Source organism: Protopterus annectens, chromosome 11.part0 (assembly GCF_019279795.1).
Source record: "Protopterus annectens isolate FY-2018-M chromosome 11.part0, PAN1.0, whole genome shotgun sequence".
Taxonomy (NCBI): Eukaryota; Metazoa; Chordata; order Ceratodontiformes; family Protopteridae; genus Protopterus; species Protopterus annectens.
The window spans coordinates 142,014,111-142,036,489 of NC_056745.1; the positions used below are offsets into that span (position 1 = coordinate 142,014,111).

A 22,379-nucleotide genomic window follows, 5' to 3' on the forward strand; every position below is an offset into this window, starting at 1 on the left:
AGTTGTTAACACGCTTTGTTGCTGTTGTGTCTTTCATTTGTGCCATTGTATCCAAAAGAGTGCACGCTATCTTGTTTACTTCATAGACAGAGAATCTCATAGAAGACAATAGAGAGAAATTACAATCAATTCTGACATTTTTTTCATTCTGTTTTTCAGGTTAATGCCTCACCATCCCTTACATCAAGCACGGCAAATGACCGAATTCTCAAATATAACTTGATTAATGATACACTCAATATCACAGTTCCGAATGGTGAGATTCCAGATTGTAAGTGGAATAAGAATCCCTCAAAAGAAATGCTTGGAAACTATGAAATTCTGTAAGTGAACAAAAATTGCCCACTATGATTTTAGTTCTAGAACAGAAAAGAAATTAAATGTGTTTTTTCACTTATCTTTATTTGTGAAAAGCAGCAGAAATATTAATAAACTGATAGCAGATAATAGTAACCTACTTGAAAAGATGTTAAGGAAATAATTGCTTACAACAGATGAAGTTACAATAAGCATGGTTTTTAACAAGTTGTTATAAACTGTATTTGTGATGAGCAGTTAATGAGCAGTTAACTTTAGACCTGCATTAATGATGCTCGTTTTCCATTTGCTAACTGTATGGAAACCATTACTTACACAGTATGAACGTGGAGACTAAAGGAATGAAACCCAGGATTCCAATGTGAAGCTTGCTAGCAGTTCATAGCATTAACCTAGTCTGCTGGACTGCCAGGCTTGTTTTCTTACACATTTGTTAAATAGGTGTATCATCTAGACACACGTCTGTTTACAGGGACAATCTAGGAGTGCTATCCCGTTAAGTTACCTAATCAGACTTTAACAGAATACAGATGAACACCTATGGATGCAAACCCAGGGCTGCAGGGTAAAGTTTACCAGTTGCTTATAGCCTTTATCTCCTGTGTTATTCCACTGTGTTTTATCAAGTATGCACCACCAAAAACAAGTCAATCTTAGTCAAGTATAAAAAAATCCAAAAAGAAAATATAACCACCAGAGCTTTAGTAGAAAATATAATGCTTTGATAGGTTTATTAGTTATTTGAATGTGTATATAAGGATTGTTGCTATTTGCCTGTTTTATGGTCTGATCAAATGTTACACAAAAGCGCTTACCATTGATTAAATAATTTTTTCTACTACAGCTCTGGTGGTCGTATTTTCTTTATTCCACTGTGTGCCTATATTTTTTTAATGTGAGTGTTTTCCTGTGATCTAAATAGCTGGTATACTGCTGATGTTGCGTGTTTCTACCAGAAAAGTAGCTAGGTCATCTGATTCCTTTTGTGGATCCCCAAACTCGACTCTAACTTAAGGGCTTGGGAAGCAAACAAAAAAAAAAAAAAGGGGAAAAGCCTTCTCAATTTCAGCTCTTCTTCTCTGAAACTGTGTCTCTTTGCTGCAAATTTAACAGGCAGCTTGCTATGCTTAGATCACACTGAGTGCTGCTGCACGTCGACCATGACAAGTGTAGTGTTGTCATTCATTTATGAAGCAACAGTATACTCATGGCTTCATGTATCAGTGCCAAGACTAAACTCCCTCATCATTTACCTCCCTTCACGCTGCCCTAGTTATGGCTTTGCATGTTGTAGTATTGTCAGCAGCGTAGGAGCTGCTGTAACAGTTTTGTACTGCATAAAGGTCAAGAAATTAGTGCTTTTGACATATTCAGTAACATTATGTAATGCCATAGATATGTATTCCTTGCCTGCAGAAAACCAGTGGGTCTACTTGGTCTGCCTAGTTGTTACAGCTAATGCTTTTGTACTGCCTGCCTACCAGTTATTCTTGTCCTGCGCCATCTGAAGAGCCTCAGCTGATCTGTTTTGTGCTGACCTTTCTGGAAGGCAGATGCTGATTCCCATTACTGACTAGCTTACCATGAAGTAGTACTTCCTCATGATGAGGCTAAATTTGATTCCTTTCCACTGGAAGCTGTCCTTTCCTCCTTGATCTTCTCCTTAGTTTCCATATCTACACCATCACAGATCCGTATAATTTCATTGTACACCCATATCCTGCCCCTATCTGTTCTTGCTTTGTAGGGAGTATAGCCTCAAACTTTTGGGTTATTCCTCATTTGTGTCTACTGTTCCAGTTCCCCCTATCATTATAACATTTCTGTGACCACTCTTATGTAAGTAAGTGTCCCAATCACTGTAGGATTTCCAGAATTGTCCATATTAGTCCATTGTGTCCTTGCTAATGCCTCTTAGTGGGAAACAGTGACATCCCTAACCTTGAAGTCAATCCCTGTGACAAGACAGCACACTGCTCCTGCTGGTACATCCCCACTCATGTCAACTCCTTTTCCTGTTTGAACGTTTAACTTCCCCTACAGAATTTTGTCCTTGAGCTTTTCTTACCTATATTTAGCAGCGCACACATAACTAGATTGAATATGAGCTGCATTTTTTTCATTCAGTGCAGCTAGCCTTCCTAAACTGTTCTTCCCACATGTGGATCAGCAGAAGGGTCCACCACACAGCCCCATGCGTAGGTTGAAGAATTGGTATAAGTTCAAACACTCAGAGAGCATATTGTGGCATAGTGCATTAAAAGGTAGGTCTGGGTTTAACGTGCTGTCTGATTTCAGGAGATTCTGAACTTATTCTTGGCTAGTGAGCACTCAAGCCCCTGCCAGTGTTCCATTTCAGAAGAAGATGTGGGGGCTGAGAGAGGTACTTACATGATTCCTGCCATTAGAGGTGTCCTGAAACACTGATACTATTCATCCCTTGGATAACTGGCTGAGGCTGAGGGACAAATACCCTAATCCTAGGGAAAGGTCCCGGTGTCACCTATTCTTAGACTGGTGGAACTTGGAACCAACCCTTACAAAAAAATCATGCCTGAGCATGATTTATGTGATCTGTGGTAGTGAGAACTAGAATCATGGTTGCAGGAGTGCACCTTAGAGAATATGGCATGAGGCCAGTCCTAGTTCTAGTGTGGGGCTCTTGCCACCGCATGCTACCTGTGTCTAGAACATGATCAGATCTCTGAGCAGTTTGCCTTCATGATGTACTGCCATGGGCTCACGTCATTTACTTAGTTATTTATATGTTTAACTTTTCAAGCCAGGTTAGTGAACCGGTCCAAAGATCATTTACTACCACCACAACCAAGGTTAAGAAGAAGTAATAGACTTTCAAAACATTTACAAACGTATCACCTTCTGAGTTCTATTTACATTGTTTATATTATAACCAACATTTAGATTTAAATAAATACTATAGATGTTAAGTTGTTAAATCTCGCCGTTTATTCTCACTGATGGGTTTGGAGCCGATCCTCGGCTCCGACACGGCCAAAAGCAAAGCTCAAGGTTTGCCAGTAGCTCGAGACCAAGCCCCTTATCCCACAATGCACTGCTGGAATTACCTCGGATCTAGTTTGCCGCGGCAAGAGAGATCTCGGTGATCCAGCTAGCTCAGACCATTTTAGAAACAAATTAACCGGCAAGTCTATAACAAGTTTTTTTTTTGTTTAAAAAAATATAGTGTGTGTTAGTACTATTATATTTACTCTATAGTTAAATACTTTTACATAGTATAAATAGTTTAAAAGTTAGGGCCTTGTTGGCTTCTTTGTTGTGTGGGCCTTTAGCCCTTTTTTCTCTACTATTAATCCTTATAATAGGCTTTTTCTGTGGGCCTCTTAGCCCTATATTTGTATCTATACTTGTATGTATATAATACTGTTATAGATAGTGCCCGGATTGGGCTTAGTTGTTTGTGGATCTAATTTACTGTTTTTTCATTTAAATATGTTGGATGATAAGGAAAAATCCCATCCCAAATCGGGATTCAAAAAATGCCCAGATTGTGGGCAGAAAATGTCCGTCACTGACAGACACATTCAGTGTGTCTACTGTCTGGGGGCTAAACACCTCCAAGACACCTGCAGCATTTGTCACTCCTTTTCTTCAAGAGTCCTCTTGGAGACAAGGAGGAAACTTATAGACAGGGGATTGCTACAGCAATCTTTTTCGGAAGTTTTGAGTAGCCATGAGGGTACTAGTACGTCCTCCAAATCTGCAGAATCCAAGTCTTCAGATAAGGTCTCAAAAAAGGCTAAGATTTCAGGAGAAGGGTCATCGGTTCCACAGTCATCGGAACCGAGTGTACCTTTGATTCGGAGCCAGCTCTCAGTATTGAAGCTGGTCTCTGAAGTTCCTCCTTCACCTCTGCCCCAGTCAGCACCATCGGTGCATTCAGCTAAGTCTTCAGTCAGCCTTTCAGATTTGGACATGGATCGGCTAGTGCAGAAGCTTTTACAGGCACCAGGACTTGCCAAATTGTTGTCGGCCCCGACCAGCTTGTCGGTACCGAAGACCATGGAACCGGATTTGTCTACTCCTACGAGCCGTACTGGACTCTCGAAGCCGAAGGAAATTGAAGCGATGGTGGTCGAACCCTTGGAGCCGATACCCGCACCGGTGTTATCGGCTCCATCTACTTGGATGTCCTCAGTGCCAACCGAGGACTCTAGGAGCTGACGCTCTCCCGTCGGGTCCTGGGAGGATAGTCGAACCGATTTGTCGGTGCCGACTCTTCCTCTCGGGGCTTCGGCTCGGATGAGCTTGGCTCCTACCTCGGGCTCAGAGCCCAGGGTTTCGGTGCAGGAGGATCAGACGGTACTCTCGGGGCCGTCCACTCCTTCTCGTCAGAGCCATGGTGCCTTCGATGCTATGAGGAGAGTTCTGTCTCCAAAGACAATGTCAGCATCGGTTCAGCTTTCCCTCTCCCCTCAAGCTCCTGTGTCTGCTTCTTCATCTACCAGTCCCTCTAAGCTTAGAGACCCAGAGCCTCAAGTACCCCCACAGGACGTCCTCTACTCTTCTGAGACCTCCCCAGATCCCCCCACTGAGGAGGTGCCCAGGAAGAGATTGTGCAAGAGGAGGCACTCAGACTCCCCACAGGAGTCCTTGACATCTGACACGGACTTAGATGAGTCAGAAGTGTCCCCTCGATCCCCCTCTGAGGCTATCTCCTTTGCAGAGATAGTAGAGATCCTTAGTCAGAGGGGCGATTGGCAATCCAAGACCCCTACTGAGGCTGAGTCCATGCTCTTGAAGGCTTTTGTGTCTCAATCTTCCACTTCTTGGGTGTCTCCGTCTTACGACAAACTCATGGAACTGGTTTCTCGTAAGGCATGGGAGTCACCGGAGGCCATGGAATCTGTTCCTCGTAAACCCAATAAAATGATGTCTGCCCCAGTGGACAAGCCATTTTTGACAAAGGGAGTGCCTGTTGATGCCATGATGGTAGCTGCAGCCACCAAAAAGGAAGTATCTGAGACATCCACCTCTATCCATCCCCCTAACAGAGATTCTAGGGTCATGGATAGATATGGGAAGCACATGCTTAGTTCAGCGACTTTCTCTCTGCGATCACTGAACTACTTAGCCCACTTTACAAGACTACAGAGAGATCTCCTGAAAGAGCTAGAAGATACTCTCCAGGGTACGGAAGCTGCAGGGGTGGCCGACAAAGTCAACGCCCAGCACGCTACCCTAAACTCAGTGGTAAACTCGTACATGCGTCTCATATCCTATGCAGCTGATGGTTCAAGTAGAGCCGCTAGTTCGGGCATTGCTCTTCGAAGATAAGCCTGGATGTGTCTCTGTTCCTTTGCGGAACCCTTTGTCTTCCTTTATTAGTACCCCAGTCGATGGCTCATCACTGTTTGGGCCCAAAGTAAAGGAAACTTTAACCAGGTGTGAGCAGGAAGGCAAGACCTTATCTGCCATTGGAGTCCTTTTTTCGACCCCTACTCGGCCCTACTCCAAGGACCCTAGGGGAGGGAAAATGTGGTTCCGAAAAGCACAGGCAACCTTTCAGGATACATGTGGAGAAAACCCCCTCTAGAGGCAGAGGAGGGGGTTATAACAGAAGACGCCGCCCCCCCCCCCCGGCAGAGGGGGTCCGCAGCAACAGGGTGACAGGGGTCAGTTCTCCGGTCAGCCCTACCAGCACCCCTGAAAAGGGGCCCAACTTTTCGGCTCTGGAGGCAGTCGGGGGTCACTTGTCTTTGTACCCAGAAGCCTGGCTAAACTTAACATCAGATACTTGGGTACAAAGCATCATTTCCAGAGGATATTTCATTCTGTTCTCTTCCCCTCCCATTCCCGTAAAGAGAATCCCAGATGTTCCACCCAATCTCAGGGAACAAGCAATCGTAGAGGTCCATAGATTGCTAGAAAAAAAGAGTCATCCAACCAGTCCCAGCAGACCAAGTTAGATTCGGAACTTACTCAAGATTCTTTTTGGTGCCAAAGAAAACAGGGGACTGGAGACCTATCTTGGACCTCAGCAGACTCAACCAGTTCATAAAGACAGAGAAGTTCCGAATGGTCACACTTCAGTCCATTCTTCTCTTCTTAGGGAAAGGCGATTGGATGTGCTCCATAGATCTCAAGGATGCGTACTATCACATAAAGATGAACAGACGCTCCAGAGATCATCTATGCTTCCGGCTGGGAGCCAGTCATTACCAGTTTCGAGCCCTGCCCTTTGGTCTCACTACAGCCCCCAGAGTGTTCATCAAATGCATGGCAGTGGTCACGGCTCACCTGAGACTTCTAGGATTCCAGGTGTTTCCATACCTAGACGATTGGCTCCTAACCACTGCCACCAGGCATCAATTGACTCAGGCAACACAATACACTCTGACACTCTGCCATCAGTTTGGCATTACAATCAACTTCGAAAAGTCTGCCTTATCGCAATCGCAGCATACCGTTTTTATAGGAGCAGAATTAGATACCTCAACTACCACTCTACGTCTCCCTATCGAAAGAGTCTCTCTTCTCCGCCAAAACGTCAGCTTACTGGAATCAAAGAACAAAGCTACAGCAGCAGAGGTATTGAAAGTACTAAGTCTGATGGTGGCAGCAATCCTGGCTATACCACTCGCAAGGATGCATATGCAAATTCTTCAATGGCTCCTCTTCGCTCAGTGGTCTTACCAGAAACTACCGATGCACCACATGATTCTCATCACGGATTCTTGCAGGAGAGACTTTCGGTGGTGGTTGGCGTCTCTTCATGTCACAATTGGAAGACCCTTTGTCCCCCCCCCCCGTAGCCACTGTGACCACGGCCGCTTCACTGGTAGGGTGGGGGGGGGGCATTTTCAGGGAAAGACTACCCAAGGCACATGGACAGATCAAGAATCACATCTGCACATCAACGTTCTAGAGTTGAGAGCAGTACTTCTGCTGTTACAGTACTTTCAGGACTCTCTTCCTGTAGGAACTATTGCAATTCAGACGGACAACATGTCAGTAGTCTGGTACTTGAACAAACAAGGCGGAACCAAGTCTCTTACCCCCTTTGCTGAGGAGCCCTCAGGGTCTGAGAATGGGCTGTATCATCCCAGTGTTTTCTATTAGCAACGCACATCCCGGGGAAATCCAGCGTGATAGCGGACAAGCTAAGCAGGGCGATATTGCTCCCTCACGAGTGGTCTCTCAAACAACAGGTTGCGGAGTTGATTTTCCACAAATGGGGCCAGTCTTGCTGCGACCTTTTTGCCAGCCACATCAATTCAAAATGCAGAAGCTACTTTGCCCTAATACCACCTCCTGGTCAACCCCCGAGAGATGCACTTCTACACAATTGGCCCCTGGGTCTCCTTTATGCATTTCCACCCTTCCCATTAATACCCAGATTTTTACAGAAAGCAAAATCGCTGGGAAGGACTGTTATACTCATAGCCCCTTACTGGCCTTGACAGATTTGGTTTCCGTTTCTCCACCATCATCTGTTGGAAGGTCCATGGATCCTGGACCCAGTTCCAGACCTTCTGACGCACCCGTTAGGGGACCTTCATCCTTCACTGCAGTCCCTGAAACTGACTGCTTGGCTAATCCACTTCCCCTAATTGCCAGGCTTCATTCAATTTCAGAAGATACAAGACAAATTCTCTTGTCTTCTCACAAGCCATCTACCAGGAAATTATATGGCAGTAAATGGAGAAGGTTCTCAATTTGGGCCAACACGCAGAACATTGACCCTTTCCGAGCTCTGCTATCTTCTATCTTAGAACTTTTGACAAAAATTTTTAAGGAAGGAGCAGCAGCTGCTACAGTTCGAGTTTTGTTAGCTGCCATCTCAAATTTTCAGTAAAGAAACAAGCTAGCAAGTACGACTGGTGCACGGCAACCAAGCTGATGTGAACAATATTGAGTAAAAAACCAGCACCTCGAGTGGTTCCAATACTTATATTTTATTATACAGAAACTAGACTGGTTTCAGCTATTCAAGCTTTCATCAGTAGTTAGAAAACACAAAGTAAGAACTGCTCCTTATATACCCTATAAGAGAGCTTTGACATCACTTCCTGTCTAAGAGGAAAAAATCATTAATTATGTTACAAATAATAATGAAAAATAAAACATATATTAGTGGCATACAAAAAATATGCAAAAATTGTTGTTGTCCATCTGAGGCTGTATCAAACCATCAATTATATCAATAGTAGAAAAATAAGATAAAATGTTACCTTGATGTTGTAAAGTGGATGAGTGCTGTATGAAGATAAAAATGGTTAGCATAATAATACATAGTTATTGATAGTGATATCCATAATGAATGTTGGGTCATACTATGAACAGATGTCTTGTTCAATAAGAAAAAACTGAGAATAGTGGGTATAAGAAGAATTTGTGAGAAATTCACATTTTGTCATTAAGCCCTGGTGGGAACAGCCCACCCAATTTAACTATCCATCTTTTCTCTTTATTGTTAAGAATCTCATGCCATCTTGTTTTAAATGCCCTATTACCAATGATGTTATCAATGATGCAAAAAGAAAATTTGGCCGTAGGATGCTTGAAAGTGTGTCTGTATAATGCATTTGTTGATCTGCAATTCCTAATATCTCCCAAATGTTCTGATATCCTGATACGGAATTGTCTGGATGTTTGACCTACATAGAATGCCTGACACGTGCATGTAGCTAGATAAATGATCCAGTCAGAACTGCAGTTCCCAAAGATTTTCATATCATGTACCTGGCCAGTATTCTTGCTTGTGAAGCTTTTAGTTTTGAATATATATCCACAAAAGCTGCAGTGGCCACAGGGATATGTGCCCACTAATTTGTCCCCTGTTAAAGTTCTCTGCGTATCAGGGTTGTCATGCATGATACTCCTTTTATAATGAGAAAAATGGGAACCTAATGTTTTGCCCTTCCTATAAGAGAAATAGCAACGTTCTCCTAAATAGCCCTCCAAAAGAGGGTGGGATGTAAGTATGTTCCAATGTGTATTGATAATGTTGATAAGATTGTGACTGTTTCTTCCATATGTGGTGATAAATCTACATATGTCTGTGTTATTGGATCTGACTTTTTTTCTTGTAAACTAGTAGTGAGTCCCTGGGTTGCGTTTTGCTCCATTGTACAGCAGAATTGATGGTATCCCAATGGTATCCTCTAGCCAAAAATCTGCTAGTCAATTCCTCGTGATGTATATTTAAATCCTGTTCCGTAGAACATATTCTTTTAATTCTCAGAAACTGAGATTTTGGAATGTTCTTGATAATGTGTTTCGGATGGAGACTGTTGGCATGTAGTAATGTGTTATATTGGGGAAACTTACGATGAACAGATGTTTTAAGTGTATGATCCGGTTGTCGTTGTAAATGGACATCCAGAAAATGAATTTCATTCAAATTGTATTCCACAGTGAATTCAGTCCCCCACATATTTCCATTAAGATGTTCCATGAATTCTTGGAGATAGTCCGGACCTCCTTTCCATACAAGCCAACAGTCATCCAAGTATCTCCTCCAGATGTCTATTTCAGGTAGATACACATTATGCAATTCATCATAGATTATATGTTCTTCAATGTACCCCATATACAAATCTGCATAAATAGGTGCAAAAGACGCCCCCATGGCCGTACCTTGTATCTGCCAGTAACAGTCTTGTTGAAAGTAAAATACATTTTTAGTTAGGACATGTTCGGCCATGCATACAAGTAATGTGTTCATTCCAGGGGGATAGATATTGGCTTTGTTCAACCAAAAATCCAGGGCCATCAGTCCTGCCCAGTGTGGAATGCTAGTATACAATGATTTAACATCCAAGGTGCATAATAGCCAACCAGGTTCAAGTTGTGATTCAGAAACAATTTGTAAGAATTCCGTTGTATCCTGAATTCTGGCTCTGATACATGATAATAATGGTTTCAGTTTTTCAGTCAAAAACATAGACAAGGGTTCTGTCAGGGATCCAATACCAGATACAATCGGTCTTCCTGGTGGTTTATCAATGGATTTGTGAATTTTAGGCAACAGATATAGGTATTGTTTAGCAGGATCCTTGACCATAAGATGTTTTTTGGTATTGATGGAAATAATCCCAGTGTCGACTGCTTCTTGTAGAAACTCATCAATTTCTTGTTTAAAGGAGGGTGTAGGGTCCGTGCTCATTTTCATGTAATGATGATGGTTGGACAATTGTCCATTAGCCTCATCCCGATAATAATCGGCATCCATGACAACAACTGCACCCCCTTTATCAGCAGAAAGTATAACTATATCCTTGTTGTTTTTAAGTTTGGTCAGAGCAAGTTGTTCTCTATAAGATATATTGTTTCTGATGTGGTCAGATCTATTGGAATGAAAATGTAAATCTTTCATGACAGCCTGTTGGAACACCGCAACATATTTATCCATAGGGGGATTGAAAGTAGATTTGTGGAATCTAAATTCAGAAGATCTTTGAGAGAGATTGGGGTTATCCTGTTGTTTGAAAAATAAGTTTAGATTAATTTTTCTACAAAACTCTAATATGTCAGTAACATGTGAGCTTTCGTCAATGAAAAAACCAGGAATAAAACCCAAACCTTTATTCAATATAGAATATTCATCAGATGACAAAGTGTATTTAGAGATATTTAACACATTTTGGTTAGGTTCCACTATTTCACTACTGACTGAAAGAGTTCCTCTAGACTTGTGACCCCGATGCTTTCTCCCTCCCCTGTGTGTCCTACCCCTAAAGGGCTGACCATGCTTCTACCTCTTTTGTTGTTTGGTGATTCACCCATGCTGGTTGATTCATTATCTGTTGTGGAGGACTCCTCACCAAAGGTGTTACTGGAAGATCCTGATTTTTTGAGAATTGATCTCGGTCTTTTTTTACGCACAAAGGTAAAACTTTTGGTCCCTTGGGCGAATCTCACACCTTTTTGGGATTCAAATTGTCTACCTCTGCTGTAATCCTCTTTATCCCTAGCAAACTTATGTAATTTTTTGGATTTAAGATTATTCTCCAATGTAGTCAGTTCTTTGGATAGTTTGTTCAGACTGATTTGAAATTGTGAATGATTTTCAAATTGTTTTAAATTGTTACATGTTTTCTCAACATCCAGAGTATTGGCATGAACTGTCCTTTCATAAAAGGAAGCGAGTACATTAACTAATGCCATAGCGGCTTCTTGCTGTGCTATTTGCCAATCCCTGATTAGTATGTCGTCCGGTAAACCAACAAGTGGCTGAATTTTTGATCTCAGTCCTCTTGGTGAAATTTTTTGAGTTTGATAAGCCTTAAATAACTTATGGTGCCAAATGTTGGTTCTTAAGGTTTTGATTTGTTTACCTAGCTTATTAAATTCAGACACACAACCGTCAACTGGATCCAATATGGGTAACTCAGTGGTATTCGAGGAACTAATACCAATACCGAATACCTTAAGGTCATCCTTATCAGCACAAAGGCTGGATAATAATTTCCCAAGGTCCATGACTATTGGTTGTTGAGTTGAAAAAATGTTTTGCTAGGTATATTGAACAATTCAAATTAGAGAGAGAAAAATATAGAGGTCTGAACAAAACACCAATACACTGTTTATAACACTTGTCAAAAAATATACAGAGTGTGTTAGAGATTCACTCTGGGGTACCAAAAGTTTCTATATGATATAAATGAGATGAAATGCTCAAAGAATCAGAATAAACACCTAATGCAAGTATTTGGAACAAGTATGTGGTTGCAAAAGCAGACTAGTATAATTAAACTACCTCCAGAGATTCATACGTTATATAAAAAGTAAGAATCTCAAATTGTGTGAGACAAATATGCATGGATAGTGAATAGTTCTGTCCTAGCAGAGCAACTTCAAAATAATCAATGGTGTGATTTCCACAACAATTGGGATACTGGTATATTTTGGAGTGTGTCCATCAGGATGATATTATAAACCCTGACCATGTATACCTGCTTGATAAAGTTGTACCTAGGTTGGTGGTTGTTGGTATGTTAATATATAATGTATATATGCACTAAGAACAAAAAACAAAAATGTACAATCAAAACTGCATCAATATATGGTATTGTTCAGAACAAGCTTGATCTGAGCATAAAGAGAAATAATAAGCTCACTTGTAGTTGTAACACTGAAATATTAGGCAACCTTAATATTTATAAACAATTCAAAAAGGATGTTATAGTCAGTATGGTCTGAAGATAATATGGTCAAAAGTTAATACACAATCCTGAGATTATTCCATACAGAGAAAAAATGCCCAACATAATATGTTTGCATTCGATCCCACAGTATAGTTATATATGGTAATCTAAGGAGAATAATGACCAGATGCCATGCCACATTGTAATTAAGTAAAAAAGTAAAAATGCGCCCCAACCATGGTGTGTAACCTAAATACAATTAAAGGAATCCACCATTTATGTATATATATCACTCTGCATTAATCCTAATGAGTTCTTATAAATGGCCAAAAAAACGTGATCATATAGAAGTTTGGTTAAAGCCAAGGCTATAGTTCCCATAAAAATCACTTCACATGACATAGAAAAATAGCCTTACATATGTAAGTAATCTTACAAAAAAACTTCAAAAGACATAATGCCCACTTTGAATTGGAAATTTTGATAAATGGTATTCCTGTAAGTCCAACATTCCTGACATAAGCCAACAAAAAAGAAAAATAATATGTCCAATCATGTAAATGTTGTATAAATAAGAGTTATTCTGGCATAATAATGCCCGCAAAATCCAACCGCTGGAGAAGTCAAAATTGCGACCCAAACTGTCCCAAAGTAGTTGTAAACTAAGGATTCAAACAGTTCTCTTGAAAGGTTCAGACACGAGCAATCCCTTGAAATTCTTCCAAAGTAATAAGCCAAATCATGCCCTGCACAAAAAATGTGTCATTGAAAAAACGCTATTCACAGTAAGAGAAAAGAGTAGGGTATACATAGGCCCAAAATGCATACACGTATGAAATCAGAAAGAAAGTGGATATCAAGCGATAACCAAATGGTCTGTTAAGGTAAAACAAAAAACAGACTGTTCTGGTCCCACCAAGCTTAATAGACCTGTTTATGCTAGCCCCAAAAATCTGCGCTTAGACACACTCAGATAGTATTGTCCAAGTGCCAGCAGTAACGCTAATACGTAGATGTTATTAATAACAAAAGGAATGTCCAAAAAAGAGTCAAAAATGCACATAGAATCTCAGCAAATGTTTTCAAGTTTTAGTTAGAAGAATGCATGTATCCCAACAATCTCTGTAAGGATGATGTCCCAGTGGCAACACAAATATAAATCCAAAAAGAGATATTCGCTGGCCCAAAAGAAAGTGCGCTTTCATACACTCAGATAGTATGGTCCAAATGCAAGCAGCAACGCCGAGTGCATAAAAAGTAATGTCCAAAAATAAAAATAAAGTCAAAAATGCACATAAAGTCTCACCAAATGCCTTCAAAATAGAGTTGAAAGGATACATGTGTCCCAACAATCGCTCAGATGATGATATCCAAATAGCGACATAAGCATGGATCCAAAAAAGATGTTCGGTGAATTGTAGACCTTCTAACTAGTAGAAATACAGAGAAGATATCCACGAATTAAAATCCAAACGGTACACGATGGTGGACAACAGTAGAATGGTACAAAGAAGGTATAAATCCAGAGGCAGTATGTATGTATACGCCAACCCTGCGTGAGGAGCCCTCCTCAACAGGCAAGGAATCAACCAAAATGGCATTAGTTGAAGCGGAACCACAAGAACGCCAACAGCCAGCAAAACAAGGAGTGTTCAGTAAAGAAACAAGCTAGCAAGTACGACTGGTGCACGGCAACCAAGCTGATGTGAGCAATATTGAGTAAAAAGCCAGCACCTCGAGTGGTTCCAATACTTATATTTTATTATACAGAAACTAGACCGGTTTCAGCTATTCAAGCTTTCATCAGTAGTTAGAAAACACAAAGTAAGAACTGCTCCTTATATACCCTATAAGAGAGCTTTGACATCACTTCCTGTCTAAGAGGAAAAAATCATTAATTATGTTACAAATAATAATGAAAATAACTATGTATTATTATGCTAACCATTTTTATCTTCATACAGCACTCATCCACTTTACAACATCAAGGTAACATTTTATCTTATTTTTCTACTATTGATATTATTGATGGTTTGGTACAGCCTCAGATGGACAACAACAATTTTTGCATATTTATTGTATGCCACTAATATATGTTTTATTTTTCATTATTATTTGTAACATAATTAATGATTTTTTCCTCTTAGACAGGAAGTGATGTCAAAGCTCTCTTATAGGGTATATAAGGAGCAGTTCTTACTTTGTGTTTTCTAACTACTGATGAAAGCTTGAATAGCTGAAACCGGTCTAGTTTCTGTATAATAAAATATAAGTATTGGAACCACTCGAGGTGCTGGCTTTTTACTCAATATTGTTCACATCTCAAATTTTCACCTTGGTTTTGGTGGCTCAAATGTTATGGGTCGTAAATTTTTTTTTAAAGGCGTTCTTCATATGAGACCTCCGATCAAAGTTCCCTATTCTCCTTGGAATTTAAACCTTATGCTGTCTCAAATTATTCTTCCTCCTTTCGAGCCAGCATCTTCTTGTGATCTCAAATTTTTATACCGGAAAACAATATTTCTTGTGGCCATTACTTCTGCCCGCAGAGTGTCAGAACTTCAAGCATTATCTATCAGACCACGTTACATGATTTTCCATGCTGATAGAGTATCTCTCAGAACAAACCCCTCATTTTTACCTAAAGTCTGTTGTGGATCAAATATCAATCAGGTCATTGAGCTGCCAGTATTTTTTCCCAACCACTCTAGCAAATTGGAATACATGCTGCACAAACTTGATGTTCACAGACAGCTCAGATTTTATCTTGACAGAACTAAGGATATTAGAAAATCAGATCAACTTTTTGTATCCTTCTCAGAAGCAAGAAAAGGCAATCCAGTGGCTAAAACAACCTTATCTAAATGGTTATCCGATTTCATATCCTTTGTTTATGAAAATGCGAGCATGCCATTAACACACAAACCGAAGGCTCATTCTACCAGAGCCGTCTCTACGTCTTCTGCTTTTCAAGCTAAATTGCCCCTTGACAATATTTGCGCTGCAGTCAATTGGTCTAAGCCTCATACTTTTATCACGCATTACAAAGTGGATAAGGCTTCAAGGGACAGGTCTTCCTTTGGTTCTACGGTACTGAAGAACATACTCCCATGAGCCACCCAGGATTCAGGGTGCTAGGGACGCTACCCATCAGTGAGAATAAACGGCGAGATTTAACAATTTCACATATAGAAGTTATGTACTTACCATAACGTTCCATGTGAGTTGTGTTGACTTAGAGGCTAGTACCATCCTGGTTATTCAATATTTCTTCTGCTCCTTTGGGAAGTGTTCCTAGTAGAAATACATAAAAGGGTATGTGTGTGTGTGTGTGTGTGTCTGTGTGTGTGTGTGTGTGTGTGTGTGTGTGTGTGTGTGTGTCTGTGTGTGTGTGTGTGTATATATATATATATATATATATATATGTGTGTGTGTGTATATATATATATATGTAAATACTGTTACTCGCAGCAAACAAGATCTGAGGTAATTCCAGCAGTGCATTGTGGGATAATGGGCTTGGTCTCGAGCTACTGGCAAACCTTGAGCTTTCCTATCGGCTGTGTCGGAGCCGAGGATCGGCTCCGAACCCATCAGTGAGATAAAGGCGAGATATAACAATTCACATGGAACGTTATGGTAAGTACATAACTTCTATTTCTTTTACATGAATGGCATTTCCATAAATGACTGCATTCTGTGCAGATATAGTTAATATACCAACTGTGCAAATTTACTCCGCACTATAATTGTTCATTTACATGAATATTTTTTGCACAAATTACTGAGTTGCATGTAAGGATACTAATAGTATTTATTTATATATTTATACTGACTGCATAGCTGTTTTTAGATATCATAGTTGTGCATTGTTGATAGTAGTTTGATTTTTAGTAGGATAGCATAAGTATTTCCATAAATAACAAGAAGAGTGTGGTTCCTCCTCATTCTGGCTGCTCCGAGGCACTAAAATACATGCAGTGGTAACCATTGTCCTGACAATGAAAAGAAGGGCTCTCTAACTTGTAACAGCATCTCATCAGACAAAAGCTGATGAAATCCTAATCCGCAAACCACTGCACCATTGTGCCATCCTTAAATGCCTTCCTGATGTCTTCAGTATAGTCTGTCCAAATCCAAAGACATTTTTTAAGTTCTGTTAGCAACTTGGGAGCCAGAGGAGGTGGATCGGAGCATTTTTTTTTTCACTTCATTCACTTTGGGAGGGAGGGGTTTCTGCCGGCTCTCTGACATGCTCCCAATGACATGGTCAGTGCTATAATTACATAGCAGATAATTTAAATTTGTCATAGAAAGGGGGCTAAAGCTGACTGATGCCACGTGCTGTAATACATGTGACATCAGTAGTTCCACCCAATTAGGGTGTACAAAATAATTCCCTGGTTTGCAGAATAGTGTATGTGATAACGCCAGCTGCTTCACTCACAGCAGCTTCCCTTTTTCGACCTACCAGTAGAGGGTAGTAGTGGGTAGTACTGGGAACGCAAATAGTAAAATGGAGCACAGGTTGCAGATCTAGAGCATATGACAGTCAACTGGAGGGCATGTAAAGGTGGCTAAAAAAGAAAAGAAAAATTCTTGCAGTGAAGTATCTAAGTTTTTCAAGTGACCCTTGAGAGGGTTAGGTCTATCTGAGTATACCTTACCCCATTCCCTGTCTTGAGAGCCTATCTGCATTGTCATTGCTAATCTCACTGCGGTGCTGCACTGACATATCATATGCTTGCAACCCTAGGCTCCATCTTAGCAACTTGGCATTTTGCTGGCTGGCTCTGTTCTTCCTTGTCAGGTCTGTGAGGGGAGCAGCTATGGTATTAGAACTGGGGACACACTTTCTGTAGTACCCTGCTGTCCCTAAGAATGCCCTCACCTGCTTTTTGGTAACAGGTGCAGGCCATGCCTGAATGGCTTCTACTTTGGCAGGTTCTGGCCTGATCTTACCACTCCCCACTCTATGTCCCAGGTAGTAGACCTCGGCCATACCCACCTGACATTTTCTGGGCTTAATGGTCAACCCTGCCCAGCACCTCCCTGACATGCTGAAGGTGCTCTTGCCAGGAATGGCTGTAGATGGCAATATCATCTAGGTAAGCAAGGGCAAACCCTCCTGCTTCTGCTAGGATATGATCTACCAGCTTCTGGAAAGTTGTTGGGGCATTCTTCATCCCAAAGGGCATCTTTGTGAACTCATACAAGCCAAAAGGAGCCACAAAGGCTGACCTCTCTCCTAACACTGGTGGTCAAGGGCACCTGCCAGTAACCCTTGGTAAAATCAATGGTTGTAAGATACTTAGCCCCACCTAGATGCTCTAGGGCCTCATCTGTCCTAGGCATGGGGTAAGCATCTTACTCTATGTGACTATTTAATTTCCTGTAGTCCATACACAACCTGGTGCTGCCATCCTTCTTTGGCACCAGCACCACTGGGGAGGCCCTGGGACTGTTGGACTCTTAAATTACCCCTAGTTGCAACATTTCCTGTATCTCCTCCCTCAGAGTCTGTTTGACTTTCTGAGAGACCCTATAAGGGGCCTGCGTAATAGGCCTTTGGGGTCCTGTACCCACCTGGTGTTGCACCAGGTGGGTGCACCCTGGTTTCCCAGTGAACATGTCCCCAAACTCCTGTAACACTGCTCGGATTTCTCAAACCTGGATAGGAGATAACTGCTGGGACATTGCTACCCCTTCCTCTAAGGTGTCAATCTGAGCTTCACTGAGGAGATCAGTCACCAGATCTCCCTCAGACTCTTCCTGGAGTCCACTGCAAATGCTCAGCACAAGGGCCCTCCCTATCATGGCAAGGTTTCATCATGTTAACAAGGTACAATTTGTGCCCCTGCCTCCTGCCTAGCAGTTTCACCATGTAGTTAACATCACTTACCTTTCTTACCACCTGGTAGGGTCCCTCCCAAGCTACTTGCATCTTGTTGTGTCTGACAGGAATGAGAACCATTACCTGCTGCACCACAACATACTCTCTAGCTCAAGCATTCCTGTCATACCACACCTTTTTCTGTTGTTGGGATTCTGCCAAGTTCTCCTGGGCCAAACCCATGACTTCCCTGAGCCTTCTCCTGAGGTTTAGGACATATGCCACAACAGACTCCTTGTGAGGTTTACACTCACCTTCCCACTCATCACAAATTAATTCTAGAGGGCCCTCTCACTCTATGCCCATACAACACCTCAAAGGTTGAAAAACCTGCGGATTCCTGGGGAACCTCTCTATAAGCAAACAACAGATGGGGCACATATTTGTCCCACCCCCTCTTAAACTGGTCTGCAAATGCCAGTAGCATGGACTTGATTGTAGAGTTTAACCTCTCAACAAGACCATTAGTCTGGGGATTGTAGGGGGTGGTCTTCATGTGCTTCACCCCACAGCACTTCCACTGACAAGCCAGCAGGCCTGACATGAAATTAGCACCTCTGTCAGTCAGTATTTCTTTTGGGAAACCTAGCCTGCTAAAAATCCCTAAAACAGCATTTGCCACCTTTTCTGCCTCAATGGAGGACAGAGCCACTGCCTCAGGGTATCCGGTAGCATAGTCCACTACCACTAGGATATACATTTTCCCTGTGGAACTTGGGGTACTCAGAGGCAAAGTCAAAAATAAAGCCAGCACCGCATGTGGAATAGCAACATAAATGTAATGTGTAAAAATACACATAAAGTAAAACTAATAGCACATTAATACAAAAAATAGCTCATAGGTGTAGGGAATAAACCCAAAACCACGTAAACCAAACCGGTTTCGGCCAGAATGCCTTCTTCAGTGAAGTGCCATAACTAATGGGTTAAGCAAACCCTCTTATAAAGACACAAAACCAGCCCACCAAACAATCCCATTGGATCATACATCATTAATTAATAATGTTCATTCAAACCTGGGGAGAACAACCCCCCCCAAATTAATTATCCATTTCCTCTCTTTAACATTTAATATGGAGTACCAACATGATTTATCACTACATTCACCCTTAATACAGTCAGTAGTCGTGAACCTGAAGTTTGCCTGTATATGTTTCAAGGTGTGTTTGTAAAGTGCATTCGATTGCCTTTTATTCTTAGTGTCACTGATATGCTCACCTATCCTGAATTTCAAAGGCCGTGATGTCTGCCCGATATAAAAGGCAGAACAAGAACACATAGCCAAATAGATCACCCAAGGGGTACTGCAATTGGCAAAAAACTCAGTATTGTACACATTGGGTGTATTTTGGTTGGTGAATTCAGTTGTTTTAAAAACCCTATGACAATGTGAGCAATGCCCACATACCATACAACCCTTCAAAATATCCTCTGTAAGAGTTCTTTGAACATACAATTCCCTATTGTAACCCGTATCTTTATAATGGGAAAACAGTGATCCTAAAGTACGGCCCCACCGAAATGAAAAAGAACATCTGTCTCCTAAACAACTAGCAAGTCTCTCATCCCCCATCAAGATATTCCAATGTCTATTGATCGTCCGCATGAAGGCATTGGTATTTCTACCAAAACTTGTCACTAATCTGATGGGGGAATTGTTTGCCAAAGGTTTCTTATGATATTCCAAAAGGCTGGATCTATCCTGATTAGCGACCCAATTACATGCCCCCATAATGTTCCCAGATGAATAACCCCTGTCCCGAAAACGGGAAAGGAAATCCTGTTCGTATTGATGATAGGTCTGGGTGTCGGAGCAGATTCTATGACCACGGAGGAATTGAGATTTAGGGATGTTCTGAATCATATGTTGTGGATGGAAACTACTAGCATGGAGGAGTGAATTATACTGTGGAAATTTCCTATGAACTTGGGTATCTAAAGTATTGTCTGGCTTACGACTAATCAGAACATCCAGGAAAGTAATCTGGGTTTTGTTGAAACTGACTTTAAACTCAGTACCCCATTTATTTTCATTGAGATAAGTCACAAACTCCTCCAGATAAGTAACATCCGATTTCCACACAAGCCAACAATCATCACGGTAACGCTTCCAGATGTTTGTTTCATCAATAAACAGATTGTGGCTGGAGTTACAAATTAACTCCTCCTCTAAGTAGGCCATAAATAGATGCAAAAGAAGCACCCATTGCTGTCCCCTGTATCTGTAAAAAACATTGGTCTTGGAAGTAGAAAACATTTTTAGTTAATACGTGTTCTATTAGGCAAACTAAAAATGTGTCAAACCCAGGTCTATAGAGTTCCGATACATCCAGCCAATGTTGCAGGGCCATCAACCCAGCCCAATGTGGGATGTTGGAATAAAGGGACGTAACATCCAGAGTGCACAGAAGCCAATCAGCTTCCAACTGTGAATCCGATATATAACCCTCAAGAATTGTGTTGTGTCTTGAATATGTGACCTAACCAGGGGCAATCATTTATTTTTATTTTATTTATTTTACATTTGCTGACTGGGCTAGTCTAACTGGATATATGTCCATTTTCAGTAGAGGCCCGGGGAGAAAAGCTCCAACCAGTTACAGAGACAAATGTGCAATTTTACAGTATACATATTCACAATATAAATTAGTAACATACAGTAAAAGTGAGATGAGATAAAAATACTTTGTGAAAAACCCTAAAGAAAGTAGATGTGTTTAATAATTTTTTTTTTTTTTTTTAGAAGATGAAGGAATGTAAGATTAGGGGGTGGATGCTATAGTAGAGAGAGCATTAGGAACCAAATTGTGTTGTAAATGTTTGTATATTGGGTGTAATCAGTCAGGGTTGGAGCAGGGGCGAAGCCAGTGGTTCTTTAGATATTCTTTTAAGATGCTTTTTGAATAGTTGAGTGGAAGCAAGTGAGGTAAGTTCAGTTGGAAGTTGATTCCAACTTTTTCCCACTGTATTGGTGAAGAGTGAGTCCCCTGCTTTGTTGTTTGATTTGACAGTAGACACTAGGAGTTTGTTTGCTGAGCGAAGTGTAGAGAGATTTTTGTAGCGGGTGATCAAATTAGTGAGGATTGGTGTATTATTGGGGTGATATAGGAGTTTTTGAGTTATAGCAAGTTGCTGATAGAGAAGCTTATTATGCAATTCAAGCCATCCCAGTTGTTTGAGGTTTTGGCAATGGTGAGTTCTATAGGGGGAACAGGTAGCAAATCTAGCTATGTTATTATAACAGGTGGACAGTTTATTAATGTTATTTCTAGATAGATTAGTATAAATTGGAGAAGCATAGAAGAGGGTGGAGGAAAGGTGGGTCTGAGCAAGAGTAAGTCTTGCTGGGGGGGGGGGGGTGAGGAAGGGTTTGATTTTATAGAGTGATCCTAATTTTTTGTTGACAGTTTTTATTGTTGAGTTAATATGGTCGTCAAAGCTGAAGGTGTTGTCAATTGTAACTCCCAGTAAGCGGGTTGTGGTATCAGGGACTATATTAGTGCCATTGTTGGAGGTTACTATGAAGTTAGGGGGAGTTGTCTTAGGGGTAGGAGCAAAGAGTAGTCATTTAGTTTTTTTGGGGTTCAGAAGGAGGCGGTGTTGCATGAACCACTTTTCAACACTGTTTAATACTGTTTGGGTCTGGAGTTTGGAGAGAGTTTATGGATTTGGCAGTGCAAATTAATGTTGAGTCGTCTGCATATTGGATGCAAGTGGCTTGTGGAATATTGGTATGTAGGTTGTTAATAAATAGTGAGAAGAGAAGAGGACCTAAAATAGAGCCTTGAGGTACTCCTATGTTCACAGGGAGGGAAGAAGAAAGAGTATTATTCCAAAGGACTGCCTGCTGTCTGTTTTCAAGATAGGATTTAAACCAATGAATTGATTGTGAGTCAAGTGAATGGGCTTTCAGGGTTTCAATGAGTAAGTTGTGGTTCACCATGTCGAAGGCCTTTTGAAATGTCTATAAATAGAGCAGAAGAGAAAGTATTGTTGTTACGATTTTCGTTAATAGAGTTAGCAAAGGATAGTAGGGT

The 22,379-nt window shown here is 41.1% G+C and overlaps 1 protein-coding gene across 2 annotated transcripts in view; it reads left to right on the plus strand.

Annotated features, from left to right (window-relative positions):
• Positions 1-22,379, plus strand: part of TTLL1 (tubulin tyrosine ligase like 1) — a 932,005-nt gene that overhangs the window by 768,911 nt on the left and 140,715 nt on the right. For both annotated transcript variants that reach the window (XM_044087529.1, XM_044087530.1), the window contains exon 8: positions 160-323. In XM_044087529.1, the coding sequence (XP_043943464.1) occupies positions 160-323 (164 nt within the window). The remainder of the gene's footprint in view (positions 1-159; positions 324-22,379) is intronic.